At 41.1% G+C, this 20,819-nt stretch overlaps 1 protein-coding gene across 5 annotated transcripts in view; it reads left to right on the top strand.

Annotated features, from left to right (window-relative positions):
• Positions 1 to 20,819, top strand: part of LOC131678338 (putative uncharacterized protein DDB_G0282133) — a 2,723,618-nt gene that overhangs the window by 2,533,977 nt on the left and 168,822 nt on the right. Inside the window, exon 17 of one of the 5 annotated variants that reach the window (XM_058958408.1) lies at positions 164 to 337. The exons of the other annotated variants lie outside the window; for them this stretch is intronic. Within the exon in view, the coding sequence (XP_058814391.1) occupies positions 164 to 337 (174 nt within the window). Of the gene's footprint in view, positions 1 to 163; positions 338 to 20,819 lie in introns of those variants that run through there. 5 annotated transcript variants of the gene reach the window in all.

The following is a 20,819-nucleotide window of genomic DNA, read 5'->3' on the forward strand; positions in this document are numbered from 1 at the left end:
TTTTCTTTTATAAGTAATGTAAAAATGATGCAAATTATTTTGGAATCTCCAATAACTCCATTTCTTATGTAGTTACGAATTTGACAATCACATAGGTCCATTCCCATAAACCTAGTGGAACATTGCAGTTTTCAAAAATAACTTGCAACAAAATTACCCTTAGGTTGCAACGTCATTGTCGGATGGTTCTTATTTTGGAGAAATATGTCTACTAACAAAAGCTAGAAGAGTTGCAAGTGTTCGGACTGAAACTTATTGCAATTCGTTTTCGCTGAGTGTTGACCATTTCAAATGTCAAAAACTGGATTGTCAAAGTCAATTTGACACGAGATTTTGACGTTCACACCTGGCATTCCTGGAAGAAACTAACCTGGGTTCCCAGTAAAGTTCAGCCGGAAATGAACTGGAATTCTGGCTGGTTCCAGCTCGCATTCCGGCTCCAGTGACACAATCGATTCTAGTTAGAATCGGTGTTGATGGAGCAGCCCCTTGCACTCACCATCTCTACCAACCTTGTGAGCTGCGTTGCCCCCACTTCTCAGTGGCACCACTGGCAAGATCGTTATTAAAAAACGTCAACAATATTTTGTTAATCACTCCATGTTTTTTTCTTTACCTTTCATTAAACACGTTTTCAAAGTGAATTAATTTCTCGTAGGTTTTTTTTTTCTTCGTTTGGGCCATCCGAAATACCACTTCAGGTTTTGAGTCCAGGATGCGCTTTATCGGTTCCGTCGCGTAATCAAGTGGAAGTGATATCGATGGAAGAGGAAAAACAAGATCGGATTTTTCTGCCGGTATTCGACGGCTCTAATTTTTCCGCATGGAGGTTCAGAATGCTCGTGCTGTCGGAAGAGCATGAACTTGTGGAGTGCGTTCAGCGCTACGCTGCGGATGTTGATGAGCTGAAGGAAGATTCGGCCGATAGCCAGGAGGTTAAGAATAGGAAATCAAAAGAACGCGAGAAAAGAGCCAAGAAGGACCGCAAATGCAAATCCTTGCTTGTGGGGCGGATTCATGATTCGCAATTAGAGTACGTTCGAGACAAACAGCACCCGAAAGATGTATGGGATACATTGCACCGAGTGTTTGAAAGGCACAGTTTGGCGATCAGAATGCATCTGAAGCGGCAAATGCTCACTCTCCGTTATGAAACAGGCAGCTTGCAGCAACACTTTCTTTGCTTCGACAAACTGGTGCGTGAATACTGAGCAACTGGTACGATTCTGGATGAGCTTGATGTTGTGTGTCATCTTCTTCTAACTCTCGGGTCGTCTTATTCGGCGGTCATCACGGCAATTAAAACGATGCCGGAAGATGTTCTCACTCTGGAATTCGTTAAATGTCGGCTTCTAGACGAAGAAACGAAGAGGAAGGGCAAGGGAAAGTGTACAGTGAAAAGTGAACAAGCAGCTTTTTCTGGCTTTAAACAACAGCCCAAGAAGAGAAAAATAAAATGTTTTGGCTGTAAGCAAGAGGGCCACAAATTGGCAGAGTGTCCAACAAAGAAGAAAGAATGTGAAAAGAAGAAATAACTTGTTCTCGGTGATGCGGTGTGATGAAGGTGGTATGAGGGTAGTCTTTGAAAGTGATTCGGTTCAAATCTATTGGAATTCAGAGATTATTGCAACTGGCTCGCGCGTCGGGATGCTATACCGTTTGGACATGTTTGCTTAAAATCGAAATAAAAGTGCTTCGTTGTTAGCGTTCGAGCGTGTGCCGGAAAATCTGGAACTGTGGCATCGACGTTTTGGTCACCTGAATGCACGAAGCTTGGAAAAATTGATAAGTGAAGACATGTGTGTTGGTTTAAAGTTGAACGGTCGCAAAAAGGACCAAAACGTTATTGTTTGTGAACCATGTGTTGCGGCCAAGCAGAATCGAAACCGGTTTCAAGTGCGTAAGGAACCGAGATCGTCGCGTGTGCTCGAGCTGATACATTCGGACGTTTGCGGACCGGTAAAACCGATTGGTATAGGCGGTATGAGATACTTTGTCACCTTTATTGACGACTGGAGCCACTTCGTGATGGTGTTTTTGATTAAGTCAAAAGACGAAGTGTACGACTGCTTCCAGCAGTATGCCTCGATGGTATCGGCGAAATTCGAACGGAAAATTTCGCGCTTGCGATGTGATAACGGGGGAGAATATAAAAATCGCCCGTTTGAATAGTTTTGTAAACAGAGCGGAATTCAAATTGAATGGACAGTGGCATATAGTCCAGAGCAAAACGGTGTATCCGAACGGATGAACCGCTCTCTAGTTGAGCGAGCGCGAGCGATGTTAGAGGACTCTGGTGTCAGCAAAAGTTTCTGGGGCTGTGCGGTGCAGACTGCTGCTTATCTTTTGAACCGTAGTCCCTCCAGTGCAATTGATCCTGACATGACTCCTTATCAGCTGTGGGAATGATCTAGACCTGATGTACATAAGCTGCGAGTTTTTGGTTGTACCGTATTTGTGCATGTACCAAAAGAGCAACGAGGTAAATTAGACGCGAAATCATGGAAAGGATTGTTTCTGGGTTACGCGAATAATGGTTACCGAGTATGGCATCCGACAAAGTATCAAGTGATGCACGTCCGTGATGTAAATTTTGTGGAGTCTTCGCACGGTGAAGCTTTCCCAAAATATGTCAATGAACGGGTTTCGGACATTTTCTCAGTTGCTGCGGCTGATGATGAAAAACCAGAAAATGTTGAGGTGGATTCGGATTTCAGAGGTCCAAATGAGCAGAATAACACATCTAGAGATGAGTCTGTATCGGACTATGAGAGTTTTGTCGAGGAAGACTGCTCTGGGAAAGAGTCAGAACCCGGATCGTGTCATGACAGCGAGAATGATCCAATCGAATCCAGCAACCCTGGTAGACCACCACGTGTTAGGAAAACCCCGGCGTGGCAAGCTGACTATGAAATGGAGTACGCAGCGTATGCGTTTAATGCCATAGAGTATGTCGAAGAATTGCCGAGAACATTGGTTGAAGCGAAGGCACGGAAGGATTTGCCGAAGTGGAAAGCTGCTGTAAATGATGAGATGGCAGCCCTAAATAAGCACAAAACTTTGACTTTAACTGAGCTGCCGGCAAATCGCAAACCGATCACAAGTAAGTGGGTTTTTAAATTAAAACATGGCATAAATGGAGACCCAGATCGCTATAAAGCTCGGCTAGTGGCTAGGGGTTTTAGCCAAAGGTTTGGCTTCGACTATAGTGAAACCTACTCTCCGGTTGCCAAACTGGACACGTTACGATCGATTTTGGCGATTGCATGTCGGGATAAAATGGTTGTGCATCAAATGGATGTTCGCACTGCCTTTTTGAATGGCGCACTTACAGAGGAGATTTTTATGGTACAGCCAAAGGGGTTCGAGGTAGGAAAGAATCTAGTTTGCCGGCTGGAAAAGTCTCTGTATGGCCTTAAGCAAGCTTCTCGTGCGTGGAACAGTCGATTTCATAGTTTTGTGGTAGATCGTCTTGGCTTCCAGCAAAGCGCTAATGATCGGTGTCTGTATACTCGTAGATCTGGAGCGACTAGAGTGATCATGGTCCTTTATGTAGACGACGTGGTCATTGCTGGAACGTCACTGAGAGCTGTCCAAGAAGTTTGAGATGACTGACATTGGTGGTATCACATGTTTTCTTGGGATGCAGGTGGACTACGATTTTGTTGGCGGTGTAATGAAAATAAGTCAGCGGAAATATCTGGAGAACGTTCTGAAGCGTTTCAGAATGGAGGACTGTAAACCGTGTTCAACGCCCATTGAGAACCGTTTGAAACTACCGAAAGTGAACGATCAGAACCGAACCACGCAGCCGTTTAGAGAACTTGTTGGTTGTTTGTCATATGCTTCGTTAACCACCAGACCGGACTTAGCAGCTTCAGTAAACTTCTACAGCCAGTTTCAGTAAACTTCTACAGCCAGTTGCTGACTGGGCCAATAATGCTTCCGATAGACGTTCTGTAAGTGGAGGTGTGTTCAAGGTGTTCGGATGCACAGTCAGTTGGCTGACCAGGAAACAGCAAACCGTTGCTCTTTCGTTGACAGAGGCAGAACTATAAGCGCTCTTACTGTGACCTGTCATAAGATGTAGTTGATCCGACTATTGTACGATTTGGGATATAGCAGTAAGGAACCGATCTGCGTTTACGAGGATAATCAATCTGCTATGAGAAATGCCAAGAAGTCTAGAGATTTTGGACGTGTCAAACACATCGATGTGAAGTTTCACTTTTTACGGGACTTGATAAGGAATGGCAACATTGTTCTCAAGTATCTTCCATCTGCCGATCAGCCTGCGGATATGATGACAAAAGGCTTACTAACGGCAGCATTTCGACGTCATCGTTCCGGCATTGGACTCGTGAACTGCAGTGGCTGAGCAGGGGTGTTGATGGAGCAGCCCCTTGCACTCACCATCTCTACCAACCTTGTGAGCTGCGTTGCCCCCACTTTTCAGTAGCACCACTGGCAAGATCGTTATTAAAAAACGTCAACAACATTTTGTTAATCACTCCATGTTTTTTTTTCTTTACCTTTCATTAAACACGTTTTCAAAGTGAATTAATTTCTCGTCGGTTTTTTTCTTCGTTTGGCCCATCCGAAATACCACTTCAATCGGTTGAGTCACTGAAGCCGGAATTCGAACTGGAACAACCCAGAATTCCAGTTCATTTCCGGTTGAACTTTACTGGAAATCCAGTTTAGTTGCTTCCAGGGATGCCTGGTGTGAACGTCAAAATCTCGTGTCAAATAGGGATGTTTAGAGGTGTGCGGGTTAAGGCATATTCTGATGCAGATCATGCTGTGTGGGGTGTTGTCCCAGTTAACAATGAGGCGAACGGAATAATTCTCGAGTACTTTTTCAAATGGACGTAAGTAACATTGAGAGCCTCTCTTTGTTTACTTTCTCTTTCGTTTATTACGACGTCATTACAACACTTTGTACTAATTTTCCAGTACATATCGAAAGCCGACGGTTTTTACTACAATATTATGCAAAGAGTAGAGTAGTAAATGTTGAAATGGCCGAGTAATGAACAGAAGAGAAAGACCTCAAAGAGAATCTCTCATTGTTACTTACGTCCATTTGAAAAAGTACTCGAGAATTGCAGATACGTCATTAAGTGGGACAACTGTCAGTTTGTTGGTTGAATTTAATTTTTTTTTAAATTTAAAAATTAGAAAAGAATAATTAAGGTTTAAGAATGATATGAGTGCACTCGTAAGGACACCTGCTATCAACACATATAAAAAACTGGCACAATTTTTCCAAATTAAAGATCCCTATTGACTTTGACAACTGGCCAGTTTTTGACATTTGTCAGTCGGTACAACTAGCGAATTAAATTCATTAGTTGGACATAGGCTGTGGCCCAACCAACGAATCTCATCTGTATAGGAAAGGACTGCAAGCAAACCCAGTCACCGTGGAAAGCAGAAAGTTAGAAAAAGTTGAGCAAAACAAAATTGATGCTGGCAGAGTTTCTGCGAGCATTTTGCGCGGTTTGTGCGAGAATTCTGACAAAGACAGGATACGCGCAGAAATCTTACAGCACTGCCAAACCAAGACTATCAGAAATCTAGCAGAGCGGTCTCTGCCAAAAAAAAATTGTGGCTGGGAAATATTAGCGATCACCTAGGGTATCCAACCTAATTTGGACCCCTGCATATTTTGGACCCTGTTAATGTATTTGCCTCCTACACTGCCAAGTTTCTCTGCATTTGATTGGTTTGATGCAGCAATTACATTCCTTGGGTTGCGTTGTGACGATGATTTTGGCGGATTGCACACAGACTTCATCATGTTTGACTGCTGATTATCTAATAAGAGTTGCTTAGGAAATGGTAAGTAGGAATTCATACCAATCCGACCCATATTAAAACCTCAACAACATGATAGCCATCATTGCCGGCCGGCCCCATCTTCATCGTTTACGGAGAAGGATAAAGGATAAGGTAGACAGGCAGTGTTGCTGCTCCACCTACTTAACGGAAGGACGACGATTCATCAGACTCTTCTCTTGGAAGGGTATCAGGTCTAGGATTCGCTCCAAGCATGCGACCTATGAAGTATATTTTAATAGGTAGTTGTTTAGTTAGTCTTCGAGTGCACGATGACTCGAAAAAGAAAAGATCTTGTTTGGTTTTTGGTTCTTTTTAAACTCTGGGCAGCCGGCTACCGAGAGTATTGTATGTTCCCTAGCCAAAAGCAATTTGAACTCCACACAGCCGACCCTGGGAGTAATGCCTAGGTAAGCTAATCTTATCTGCGTAATGGGCCGGATCACTATTTATTGAAACAGTATTTAAACTGAATTTGTTACTTCTTCTCTACGATATATTTATTGGATTGAAAACTACCGAGTGATAACACATTATACAGGCAAAGATAGCGCGAGATGTTATAAATTATGGAAAGTATAACGGAAATTTCTTATTTTCCATATCGGATTGTTTTTGGAATACAAGTATACGAGCGATAATAACGAACACTGAAGGGAAATATAAAGGATTGTTAGCCTGATGCACGTGTTTGTTAGCAATAACGGAGCTTGAAATTGTTGGTAGTAGAAGTATGAGCGATATTTTCCCTGCGCCACTGGATTGCAATGACAGCCAACGACGGTTGTCAGCACTGTAGACACAAGTGAAGAATATTTTCCTTTCCTTTTTTTTCTTCCTTCCTGTAACGCTATCGGTACAATAAAGACGTGTTTTCTATACTTTCGTATTACGTTTCTCTTTCGCGATCACGCGCGTCCGCACTATCCGTCGGTGTTCGGTCTTTCGGCATACGCTGCATAATCCGGGAAGTGAGTCCGTGTTGATGACCCTGTCCCCGCTAACAGGTTATGGGCCCAGATCATGAAAGTGGATTGTGAATTGTTTTTTTAGTGCGTGGTTCCCATTTTTTCATTTTCGGCATCACGTTCGGCTGAGAACCGTATGCTTAATACGAAAGCGGCCGCTGCTACACGGTTTCGAAGTTTTGGTGTATGCGAACGGCAACTGGTACTGGAACGGCGTGAAAGTGACTGATTTTGTGTGCGGTCGATTTTAATTTCCACAAACAGTGCGCTTGTTGGTTGAGCACGGAAGATTATTGTTTCACGAGTTAATAAAGAATGGCTGAGAAACCGCTTTTCCCCGGCTCAATAATTTGAACTATCTCACTTGGAAAACGCGTATGGAGATGTTACTTAACCGCGATGAGCTGTGGCATACAGTGTCAAGTGATCCGCCGACAGCAGAAGCTACAGAAAAGCAAAAAGTAGCCTGGCAAAAGTCCGACGAGAAAGCGTTGGCAACGATTGTACTGTTTGTAGAAGATGGACAATTAAACCTAGTAAAAAACGCCGATACGTCTCGTGATGCATGGAATCAGTTGAAGACCTACCACGAGAAGACGACTATGATGTTTCGAGTGTCTCTCTTAAGAAGAATTTGTAGCCTGAACATGACTGATGGCGCTGACATGGAAAAGCACTTATTCGATTTTGGAGAACTTTTTGACCGATTGTCGTGTGCGGGGCAGGAGCTTGAGTACTCGCTGAAAGTGGCCATGGTATACAGAAGTCTCCCGGAATCCTATAGCGGCTTGGTTACGGCGATGGAGAGCCGGCCGGACGCTGACCAAACGATGGAATTGGTAAAACAGAAACTGCTGGATGAGCACCAGCGTCGTGTCGAGCGATCTGGCGACACAGGGGAGAAGGCTATGAAATTGCGAGGTAAACAACAGAGGCCTGAAAAGAAGGAAAAGGTTTGTTTCCATTGTCGGAAACTCGGACATTTCCGTCGGGATTGCAGGCTGCTACAGCAGCAGCGGAGGAAGAACGGAGAAGCTAGCGGTGGTAAGCAGGATGGAACAAAAGCAAAGCAGATTGCTGAGACAGACAATCCGATGTGTTTCGTTGTTGGTGGCATCCGGCGAAAAGGTCGTTGGTATGTGGATAGTGGATGCTCCAGCCACATGACCAATGACAGGTCGTTCTTCGAGAACGACTCAACGACAATGTGAAGATCGAAGTTGTGCTGGCGGATGGATCTACCACAAAATCCGTCGGTATCGGTGAAGGATATGTAAAGTGTCTTAGCGCCGACGGTACAGCACAGCAAATTTTGGTCAAAGAAGTCTTGTATATTCCCGATCTTGACAGCGGTCTACTCTCCGTTCGGAAGCTGACACAAAAGGGGTTAGCTGTGCAATTTGGTGCGTCGAAATGTGAAATCGTTGATCGTGAAGGAAAGGTGACAGCAGTAGCGGATTTGTGTGGCAACCTGTACGTCTTGCGACAGGCAGAGGAAGCCAAAATCAGCAGTGAGAAGAAGCATTTGCAGAACTGCCAGCATACGTGGCACCGACGTTTCGGGCATCGTGACACGGCGTTGCTGGAACAGATTGTCGCTGAAAACCTTGGCGATGGACTAGTAGTGCAGGACTGCGGATTAAGGCTAGTATGTGAATACTGCCTTCAAGGTAAACTGCCTAGAAATTCTTTCCCAAAATCAACTAAGAGTAGAGCCAAACGGGTATTAGATTTGGTTCACACGGACGTATGTGGACCGGTTGTGAACGTAACCCCGGGGGGCTGCCGTTACCTTATGACTCTTATTGACGACTTCAGTCGGTACACGGTAGTCTGCCTATTGAGACAGAAATCCGATGCAGCTCGGTGCATTAAACGGTACGTGGCCCACGTGAAGAATTGATTCGGCAGGGCACCATGTGTTATTCGTTCAGATGGGGGCGGCGAGTACGCAAATCAGGAGCTGAAAGAGTTTTATGAGTTAGAAGGGATCCAAGTTCAGTTTACGACAGCGTACTCACCCCAGCAGAATTGCGTGGCCGAACGGAAAAACCGTACCCTGCAGGAGATGGCCACCTGTATGTTGCTGGACGCGGGACTTTCAAAAAGGTATTGGGGCGAGGCAATCATGACTGCGTCGTACGTTCAGAATAGATTACCCTCGCGCTCAGTGGACACGACTCCGTACGAAAAATGGTATGGGGAAAAGCCTTCGTTGTAGCATTTTCGGATTTTCGGAAGTGTCGCTTATGTACATATTCCTGATGTGAAGCGGGCGAAACTTGACAACAAGGCGCAAAAGTTAGTGTTTGTAGGCTACTGCGACGACCGTAAGGGCTATGGGTTCCTGGATCCGACATCCGACAGAATCATCATCAGTCGAGATGCTAGGTTCATTGAGCTGTAGAACGGTTCGCTGATGAACGATGATCTTGATGAGAAGAATGAAGAACAGCTGATTGACGTTGCGCCGAAGAAGCCGATAGGTGAACGACAATCATCGATTCAGGAGGAGTTAAGTGACTCGGGAGAAGAGTACTTCGGCTGTGACGAGACTAGTGAAGAAGCCAGTTGTCCCGAGGGTGACCAGCGACCGATGCGGAGCAAGCGTGGTGTTCTTCCGAAACGGCTGAAGGATTACGAAGTTGACGTTGCTATGATTGCACAGCTTGATCCTACCAGCTACGAGGAGGCGTTGAGCAGTCCGGAGCGATCGTTGTGGCAAGCGGCCATGAAAGATGAGTACGAGTCTTTAATGCAGAATAGAACGTGGTCGTTGGTGGAGTTTCCTGCGGGTCGTTCGCCCATTGGCTGTAAATGGGTATACAAAAGAAAGGAGGATGCACGGTTTAAAGCCCGACTAGTTGCACAAGGCTTCTCGCAACGATAAGGCGTCGATTACGATGCGGTATTTGCACCGGTCGCTACGCAGACCTTCTAACAGGGACAGAAGCGGATGATTGTGCGTCATGTCAACGTGAAGTGTGCATACTTTCACGGAAAATTACAAGAGGTGATATTTATGCAACAACCCAAAGGATTTGTGGTCCGCGGAAATGAGAAGCTAGTTTGCAAATTACATCGCAGTTTGTACGGTCTGAAACAAGTGGCCAAAGTCTGGCACGATACGATTGACAGAATTTTGTCTGATATAAGGGTTCGCCCAAGCGCAGTCCGATCCTTGCTTGTATACAAATAATTTGTCGCAGGGAGAGGCGATTATTTTGTTGATATACGTAGATATGATTATTGCGAGCACTAACGAAGCGGAAATCATCAATGTAGAACAAGAGCTACTGAAGAAGATCAAGTTGTCGTCTCTTGGAGCGGTGAAACAGTTCCTAGGTATTCGTGTAACGAAGGACAACAACGGGTATTTCGCACTGGATCAAGAAACGTTTATTCGGAAGATTGCCAGCCGATTCGGTCTTGCAGATGCGAAAGGATCGAAGATACCTCTAGATCCCGGTTACTACAAAAATCGTGTAAGCAGCAAGAAGTTAACGGATAATCAAGATTACCGCAGCCTAGTTGGAGCACTTTTGTACGTGGCAGTGAACACGCGTCCTAACGTGGCTGCAAGCGTGTCAATTCTGAGCAGAAGCGTTAGTGGCCCAACAGAAGTAGACTGGTTGGAGCTCAAGAGAGTAGTCCGGTACCTGTTGAAGACGAATGACTATAAGTTGGTGTTGAAGTCAGACAGGAAGAGTTCTTTGGTACTACATGGTTTTAGCGACGCCGACTGGAGTAGTGATATCACCGACCGGAAGTCAAACACCGGATACCTTTTTAAACTGAGTGGAGCTACCATATCTTGGGCTAGTCGAAAGCAAACGTGTGTCTCTCTTTCAAGCATGGAAGCAGAGTACACTGCCCTATCTGAAGCGTGCAAAGAGGTGATTTGGATCCGCAGACTACTGGAAGATATGAACTGCAAGCAGGAAGGACCAACAATAATGTTTGAAGACAACATAAGTTGCATAAATTTTGTCGAAATCGAGCGTCAGTCACGAAGGTCAAAACATATTGACACTCGAATGCATGTCACTCGAGAACTTGTGGAGAAAGGAACAGTTACCTTGCAGTATTGTGCGTCGGAAGACATGCCAGCGGATTTGTTGACTAAGCCCGCTGGAAGTTTGAAACAGGTTAAGTTCTCAGCCGCGATGGGATTAATCAGCAAAAATGGTTAGGCAGCAGATTCGCAGTGAAGTTATCGAGGAGGAGTGTTGGTAGTATAGGTATGAGCGATATTTTCCCTGCGCCACTGGATTGCAATGACAGCCAACGACGGTTGTCAACACTGTAGACACAAGTGAAGAATATTTTCCTTCCCTTTTTTTCTTCCTTCCTGTAACGCTATCGATACAATAAAGACATGTTTTCTATACTTTCGTATTACGTTTATCTTTCGCGATCACGCGCGTCCGCACTATCCGTCGGTGTTCGGTCTTTCGGCATACGCTGCATAATCCGGGAAGTGAGTCCGTGTTGATGACCCTGTCCCCGCTAACAGAAATTAGGTTCATAAAAACAGACGCGGCGAATTTTCAATACGTATTGACCTATGATCATCGGTACTAGTCACATTAGTCGTATTGGAGCAAATTTCCGATCAACTATTTATTTTTACGGCAATGTTTTCTCGACTAGATCTGTTCGCACCCTACCATTCTGCTACTATCTGCAGAAGGCTGATAGCACCCAGTCGTCGCCGGTCTAAATGGGCTTTGAGTAATAATGGAGATGGGAGGGAAACAGAAAGCACAGACCGGCCCGAAATTATTTAAAACATGAAATCACTTAATTCCGTGATCTTTTAAGGTTACTTCCGAACGCTTTATTAAAAAGAAAGGAGAAAATATGCCAGTTCTTCTAAGCACTGCAGAGCCATTTCATCGGTATAATGTGCAGGGATGCCAGGATTTTTTTTAAATCTGCGCAGTATAGGTAAACATCTGTATTTAACCCTTGTTGTTTATAAACAACAACCTTTTCAAGTAGCTATAACATTTGGGTTAGCCAAGATTTGCTCACAAAAATAAGTAAGGCTCATAACTGTAACCATAATCTTTCATTTGAGCACTAACAGTTACAAGAACTGTTCATAGAACTTAAGTTATTGCAATTATTCCGATCGGATTTCACTAGAGCAGTGCTGCCAGAGACTATCAATTATCGGTGAAAAGTTAAATTTTAATATATTTTGGTTGTCTTCTTAAAAATATTATCAATTTAGACTGTCTTCGACTACCTTTTCCACACCATTGTACTACTGTAAATTTTTCAGGAGATGTGCACTGAGAATAGGAAGGTAAAAATTAAGCAGCTTCTAGCACTGCTAGAGAAGCACCTGTCATGATCAAAACAGGTGTTTCGTGTATCTTTACCCCAACGGTTGAACGGAAATTTGGTTTGAAATTTAATACGCGCTAGAAAAAGTTGGCAAGAAAAGGTTAAAGAAAATGTAAGGTAGTCTCAAAACCTTGTTTTCAATTTGTTGGTTGATTTAAGCTATACGCACACGAGACGACAAGACACACGCCACAAAAATAGTTCACTATGGATTTTGTTCTAGCTATTCCAACTCAGCAACAGCAACAGCCGCGTGAGAGAATGTGATTATCTACCAATTACGGTCCTTGGGTTGTCTATTAAGTTTCAATATCATTAGTTCATATCTAATTGTTTAAAATTAAACAGAATCCACAGTTTTCAAAAATATCACCGAAAACGTTTCATGTTTCAACGATAGCCAAGGAACCAGTGGAAATGATACATTTTCAAATTGGATTTAAATGTACAATTATAATATTTTTTATCGATTTAATTAGTTTGTCTGATTTGGTATTATGCATGTTTCGTGTTTGAAAAGGTTTCTTCGTAATATTTTATCTAAAAAATCTTAAATGAATGGTGTCCACAATATGTCTTAAAAAATTGATATCAACTTATTTAGGACACCGCTCGATTTTCTTTCTTGACGGTTATTTGTTTATCGAGTTAGAATAATCAAAAAGTGAAAAATTTCGTAACGATAGGTCGCCTTCTCTTTTTGGTCAAATTATTTCAAATGTCCAAACCAATGGATGTCGAAAATCAAACGATTGAGAAACATTTCATTGAAGACCATAATATGACCAAAGAGGAGACTTCTGAAATCCATGTTGAAGAACATTTGTAGTTCGAATTTGTTGAATTCGACGAGCTATATGTTGACAAATCTAAGAGACATATCACAGCTAAATAATGATAATAAGAGTGTGCTTGTTGAATTCCTAGAATCGCCCGAAACACTCACACGAACAGGAACATCACGATTCAAGCAACGTAGTCCTGCTGTTTTAACATTGCGCCGAACAGTTGAATACCACAAGGCGAAAACTGAAGAAAAACCGATTTAATCCACCTTGCAGTGAGATGAGACATTTCTTACACATTTCACTATTGGATTAGTTTGCAGAACTCACGAGAAGTAGGCACCCAACTAGAGGTGGGATGAAAACAGTTTCTAGTCTTGCACGAATAAAATCTCGAATAAACTGAATAAATTATAGAAATCAACAAAACGAACGAAATAAAAAAGTAAAGCAAAAAATGAAATAATAGGTTTTTAAATTCATGAAATGAGTAGAAAAATTAATGAAAATCAAAATTATAATATACACGAATCAAATTAGATTAGGTTATTAAATTAAAATTAAGATTATATTTAGAAATAGTTATAAGATTAATAGAATAAATTGACTCATGCTAACATGAAATAAAACGAATAACTGAACATGAAATGCATAAAATTAAAGATATGAGTCAAATCAATCACACTAATAAAATGAATCATATGAATCAAATGAATCAAATGAATCAAATGAATCAAATGAATCAAACGAATCAAATGAATCACACGAATCAAATGAATCAAATGAATCAAATAAATCAAATGAATCAAATGAATCAAATGAATCAAATGAATCAAATGAATCAAATGAATCAAATGAATCAAATGAATCAAATGAATCAAATGAATCAAGTGAATCAAATGAATCAAATCAAACAAATGATTCAAATGAGATAAATGAATCAAATGAATCAAATGAATCAAATGAATCAAATGAATCAAATGAATCAAATGAATCAAGTGAATCAAATGAATCAAATCAAACAAATGATTCAAATGAGATAAATGAATCAAATGAATCAAATGAATCAAATGAATCAAATGAATCAAATGAATCAAACGAATCAAATGAATCAAATGAATCAAATGAATCAAATGAATCAAATGAATCAAATGAATCAAATGAATCAAATGAATCAAATGAATCAAATGAATCAAATGAATCAAATGAATCAAATGAATCAAATGAATCAAATGAATCAAATGAATCAAATGAATCAAATGAACCAAATGAATCACACGAATCAAATGACTCAAATGAATCCAATGAATCAAATGAATCAAATGAATCAAATGAATCAAATGAATCAAATGAATCAAATGAATCAAATGAATCAAATGAATCAAATAAATCAAATGAATCAAATGAATCAAATGAACCAAATGAACCAAATGAATCAAATGAATCAAATGAATCAAATGAAACAAATGATTCAAATGAGACAAATGAGACAAATGAATCAAATGAATCAAATGTATCAAACGAATCAAATGAATCAAATGAATCACACGAATCAAATGAATCAAATGAATCAAATGAATCAAATGAATCAAATGAATCAAATGAATCAAATGAATCAAATGAATCAAATGAATCAAATGAATCAAATGAATCAAATGAATCAAATGAATCAAATGAATCAAATGAATCAAATGAATCAAATGAATCAAATGAATCAAATGAATCAAATGAATCAAATGAAGCAAATGAAGCAAATGAAGCAAATGAATCAAATGAAGCAAATGAAGCAAATGAAGCAAATGAATCAAATGAATCAAATGAATCAAATGAATCAAATGAATCAAATGAATCAAATGAATCAAATGAATCAAATGAATCAAATGAATCAAATGAATCAAATGAATCAAATGAATCAAATGAATCAAATGAATCAAATGAATCAAATGAATCAAATGAATCAAATGAATCAAATGAATCAAATGAATCAAATGAATCAAATGAATCAAATGAATCAAATGAATCAAATGAATCAAATGAATCAAATGAATCAAATGAATCAAATGAATCAAATGAATCAAATGAATCAAATGAATCAAATGAATCAAATGAATCAAATGAATCAAATGAATCAAATGAATCAAATGAATCAAATGAATCAAATGAATCAAATGAATCAAATGAATCAAATGAATCAAATGAATCAAATGAATCAAATGAATCAAATGAATCAAATGAATCAAATGAATCAAATGAATCAAATGAATCAAATGAATCAAATGAATCAAATGAATCAAATGAATCAAATGAATCAAATGAATCAAATGAATCAAATGAATCAAATGAATCAAATGAATCAAAACATAACAGTTTTTGCAACCGACCGAGACGGTTGTGCCTCCAGGTGGAAGGTTTTGTTCTCGAGAGAGTGACGGAGTGCGAGACGCTGTATGCGTTATTGTGGGAGAGAGAGAGACCAGTTTGTTAAGTGTGAGTCGACAGTTGATACGTCGGAGGCGTGGTCAACGGCATCCTCGACAAGTGGTGTTTTGACAGCAAACCGCGGGTAGACGAATTTGCCTACCGCGGTGGCAGAAATCGACAGTGATCGTGCCTGTACACACAGAAAAAAAATATAGTGTATTGGTGTCGTCGGGCAATTCTAATCGACGAGAGGGAAGCGTCACAGGTAGACCCATTTGCTCTATTTGTCTACCGCAGAAGTGGTACGACGAATAAGGAAAACAAGTGGCACCGAAAAGTGCCGCATCGACAGTGGGATTTTCGCAGCAAGCCACAGGTAGCCACATTTGTCTACCGAGGTGGTGGAAGCGGAGAGAGCGCGCTTGTGGTGGTGATACCGACGAGCAGCTTAATCGGAGAGAGTTTTGAAGTGTTGCAGGTAGGACTATTTCTCTACTGAAGAAGCAACGCGACGAAGAAGGACAGCAAGTGTCACATTGTCAAACAACGGGCACCGAGTTTACAACGTAACACATGAGGTGTGTTCTACAGGTATAACAGGTATATTTTTCATTCCTCTTTGTGATAGTTTTTCTTGTTAGGTAAAATGGATGAAGAGATGGGAGAACGAGTAACAGACCCTCCCCCTAAGCCTTATGCTGAAAATGTAAATCCGACTAGAATTAAAATTTACCCAGAGTCGTCAACGGGACCATGGATTGTATTTATTAGGCGTAAAGTAAAGGCGCTAAATATTATTCAAATTTCTAAAGATTTGACTTCGCGATTCTCGGATGTAAAAGAGATCGTCAAAGTCAATAAAGATAAAATACGTATTGTCGTTGGTAGTCTCAAACAAGCCAATGCAATTGCTTCTTGCGAGCTTTTTACGCGTGAGTATAGAGCGTATATTCCTTCAAAGGAAATTGAAATTGATGGGGTCATCACAGAATCGAGTTTGACTGTTGATGACTTAGTTAAGCATGGGGTTGGTCGTTTCAAAGACACCATACTTAAAGACGTAAAAATACTTGAATGCAAGCAATTGCATTCAGTATCACACGAAGGAGATAAAAAAGTTTATCGACTGTCTGACTCATTTCGAGTGACTTTCGCTGGGTCTGCGCTGCCCAACTATGTCATTATCGATAAGATTCGTCTCCCTGTTCGCCTTTTTATCCCTCGTGTAATGAATTGCCTTAATTGCAAACAGCTTGGCCACACAGCCACTTACTGTTCCAATAAGGCACGGTGTGGCAAATGTGGGGGTTCTCATCAAGAGGATACATGCAATGAAAATTCAGAAAAATGTTTAATGTGCGGAGAAAACTCACATGAGCTCCCTGCATGCCCCATTTATAAATTGCGTGAGGATAAAATTAAACGATCCTTGAAGGAGAGGTCTAAGCGCTCCTATGCAGAAATGTTGAAAAATGCTACCCCTAAACCCATCTTCTTAGAAAACACTTACGCATCTCTATTTTCGGAACAGTCTGACTCTGACGGAGCGTGCGAAGGTACATCATTTGTTTTACCCGGAAATTCCAGAAAAAGAAAACAGTCTTCTTTTCCCAAGCTGCCAAGCAAGGGCCTTAAAATTTCTCCACCAATAGATAAACTGCGCCCAAAACCGAAAAATTCCGATTCAAAACCGAAATCAATTCCGCCCGGTTTTGGGAACGTACAATCCAAACAGAACACCATTACTGGAAATAATAAAATTTCGACTACCTCTGAGCCTCAGCCGGGGGTAGGATTATTGAAATTTTCTGAAATTGTTGATTGGATTTTTAAAGCATTCAATATTTCTGAACCACTAAAGAGTATACTTTCAGCTTTCCTCCCAACAATTAGAACATTTTTAGAGCAGCTGATTGCTCAATGGCCCATCCTTGCAGCGATTGTATCTTTCAATGGGTAATTCACCTCCTCCAATGAAAGATTCCATCACTGTTTTACAGTGGAATTGCAGAAGTATCATACCTAAAATTGATTCCTTAAAAATTTTACTGCATAATTTAAAATGCGATGCTTTTGCTCTATGTGAAACATGGCTTACCTCAAACATTAATTTCAACTTAAATGATTTCAACATTATTCGCCTAGACCGAGACACCCCGTATGGAGGAGTGCTTCTAGGAATTAAAAAGTGCTATTCTTTCTATAGAATTAACATCCCCTTGTTTGCGGGCATTGAGGCTGTAGCTGTCCAAACGAACATTAAAGGCAAAGACATGTCTATCGCTTCTATATATATACCTCCCAAAGTTCAAATTGGACAACGTCAAATTTTTGAGGTAGTGGAATCCATGGCTGCTCCGCGTCTGATACTGGGAGACTTCAACTCGCACGGAGTATTGTGGGGTTCCCTCTACAATGATAATCGATCCTCTTTGATATACAATGTATGTGACGAATTTAATATGACAGTTTTAAATACTGGCGAAACAACACGCATCCCCAGACCTCCTGCACGTCCAAGTGCATTAGACCTATCTCTGTGTTCGACATCACTTCGGTTAGATTGCACGTGGAAGGTTGTACCTGATCCTCACGGTAGCGATCATTTGCCAATCGTTGTTTCAATTAACAGTGAATTAGGCCTTACGAATTCAATCAATGTTCCTTATGACTTAACACGAAATATTGATTGGAAAACATACGAAACATTAATTTCCACTTCTCTTGCTTCGACAGAAGAGCTACCCCCTACCGAAGAATATGAATTCCTAGCGGGTTTAATTATTGAAGCAGCAGAACAAGCCCAAACGAAATGCAATCCTGGAATGACAATAAATAGACGGCCCCCTAATCCTTGGTGGGACAAAGAGTGCTCTGATGCATATGAAGCTAAACAAGTTGCCTACAAAGAAATTATGAAACAGAAAGGGGGTATACGTGAGAACTTTGAAAATTATTTCATTTTGCAAAACAAATTTGACAGTATACGTCGTGCCAAAAAATCTAGTTATTGGAGACACTTCGTTAATGGCTTGTCAAGAGAAACATCAATGAGTACTCTTTGGAACACAGCCAGAAGAATGAGGAATCGAAACGTGACTAATGAAAGCGAAGATTTTTCGAATCGTTGGATATTTAATTTTGCCAAGAAAATTTGTCCCGATTCTGCTCCTGCGCAGAAAATCACTCGCGATGCTCCCACAAGTACCGATTTCATAGATTCGCCTTTGACAATGATGGAATTCTCAATTGCACTCCTCTCATGCAACAATAATGCTCCGGGACTAGACAGAATTAAATTCAACTTGGTGAAGAATCTGCCTGACCTAGCAAAAAGACGCTTGTTGAATTTATTCAATAAGCTTCTTGAGCAGAACATTGTCCCGCACGACTGGAGACAAGTGAGAGTTATCGCTATTCCAAAACCGGGAAAACCAGCCTCCGATCATAACTCGTATCGACCGATTGCAATGTTATCCTGCATCAGGAAATTGTTGGAAAAAATTATCTTACGACGTCTCGACAATTGGGTTGAGGCGAACGGCTTGCTATCAGATACCCAGTTTGGTTTTCGGAGGGGAAAGGGAACGAATGATTGTCTGGCGCTACTTTCGTCAGAAATCCAACTAGCTTACGCAAAAAAAGAACAAATGGCGTCTGTGTTCTTAGACATAAAAGGAGCATTCGACTCTGTTTCCATTGATGTTCTCTCAGAGAAACTACATCAATGTGGTCTTTCACCAATATTAAATAATTATTTATACAACTTATTGTCAGAAAAGCACATGCATTTTTCATATGGCGATTTGGCAACATTCAGAATAAGTTACATGGGCCTCCCACAAGGTTCTTGTTTAAGCCCCCTTCTCTACAATTTTTACGTGAATGATATTGATAATTGTATTGTCAGCCCATGCACTCTAAGGCAACTTGCAGATGATGGCGTGGTTTCTGTTACAGGACCAAAAGCCTTAAATTTACAACAACCACTGCAAGATAGTTTGGATAATTTATCAAGTTGGGCTTTGAAGTTAGGCATCGATTTCTCTACGGAGAAAACAGAGTTGGTTGTTTTTTCAAGGAAGCGTGATCCAGCTCAGCTTCAGCTTCAGTTGGTTGGTAGAACGATAGCCCAAGTCCTGACTTTTAAATACCTTGGAATTTGGTTCGATTCTAAAGGCACATGGGGAGGCCACATTAGGTATTTAATAACGAAATGCCAACAAAGGATAAATTTTCTGCGAACAATAACTGGATCATGGTGGGGTTCTCATCCAAGTGACATGATAAGATTGTATCAAACAACAATACTTTCAGTAATGGAATATGGGTGCATCTGTTTCCGTTCAGCTGCGAACACTCACATTATTAAACTGGAACGGATACAGTATCGCTGTTTACGAATTGCCTTAGGTTGCATGCAGTCGACCCATACGATGAGTCTTGAAGTACTAGCGGGAGTTCTTCCTTTAAAAGACCGATTCTGGGATCTCTCTTCTCGTTTACTTATTCGATGTGAGGTTATGAACCCACTGGTAATTGAAAATTTTGAAAGACTTGTCGAGCTTCAACCCCAAACCAGATTCATGACAGTGTATTTCAATCACATGTCACAAGAAATAACGCCTGCTAGGTATGTTCCCACATACGTCAATATACTAGATATTCCTGAATCCACTTTATTCTTCGACACGTCCATGCAAGCAGAGATTCGTGGAATTCCAGGTCATCTACGCTCGCGGGAGATCCCTAAAATATTCACAAGTAAATATCAACACATAGACTGCCTTAAAATGTTTTACACTGATGGGTCACGAATCAGTGAGGCCACTGGTTTCGGTATTTTCAACAATAATTTTTCAATTTCTCTCAAACTTGCAGAACCCGCCTCTGTTTATATAGCGGAACTAGCAGCAGTTCACTATAGTTTGCAAATAATTAATACTTTACCCCCGAACCATTACTTTATCCTCACTGATAGTCTCAGCACAATTGCAGCTCTACGCTCAAAGAGGATTGATAATCACGATCCGTTCTTTTTGGGGAAGATACGAGAATCTCTGAGTAACCTGACAAGAAAATGTTTTAAATTTACCCTAGTGTGGCTCCCCGCCCATTGCTCTATTGCGGGCAATGAGAAAGCTGATAATTTAGCCAAGATTGGTGCACTAGATGGTGAAATATATGAAAGACCCATCGCTTACAATGAATTTTATAGCGCTTCTCGACAGAGGACACTTGCTAGTTGGCAAACATCTTGGGACAATGGAGATATGGGACGATGGCTACACTCAATTACCCCTAAAGTATCAACGAAGGCATGGTTCAAAGGATTGGATGTAAGTCGGGACTTCATCCGTGTGATGTCTAGGCTCATGTCCAATCATTATACTTTAGATGCGCATCTCCGTCGTATTGGGCTCGCTGAGGGTAATCATTGTGCTTGTGG

The sequence above is a fragment of the Topomyia yanbarensis genome, chromosome 2 (genome assembly GCF_030247195.1).
Source record: "Topomyia yanbarensis strain Yona2022 chromosome 2, ASM3024719v1, whole genome shotgun sequence".
NCBI classification, from domain to species: domain Eukaryota; kingdom Metazoa; phylum Arthropoda; class Insecta; order Diptera; family Culicidae; genus Topomyia; species Topomyia yanbarensis.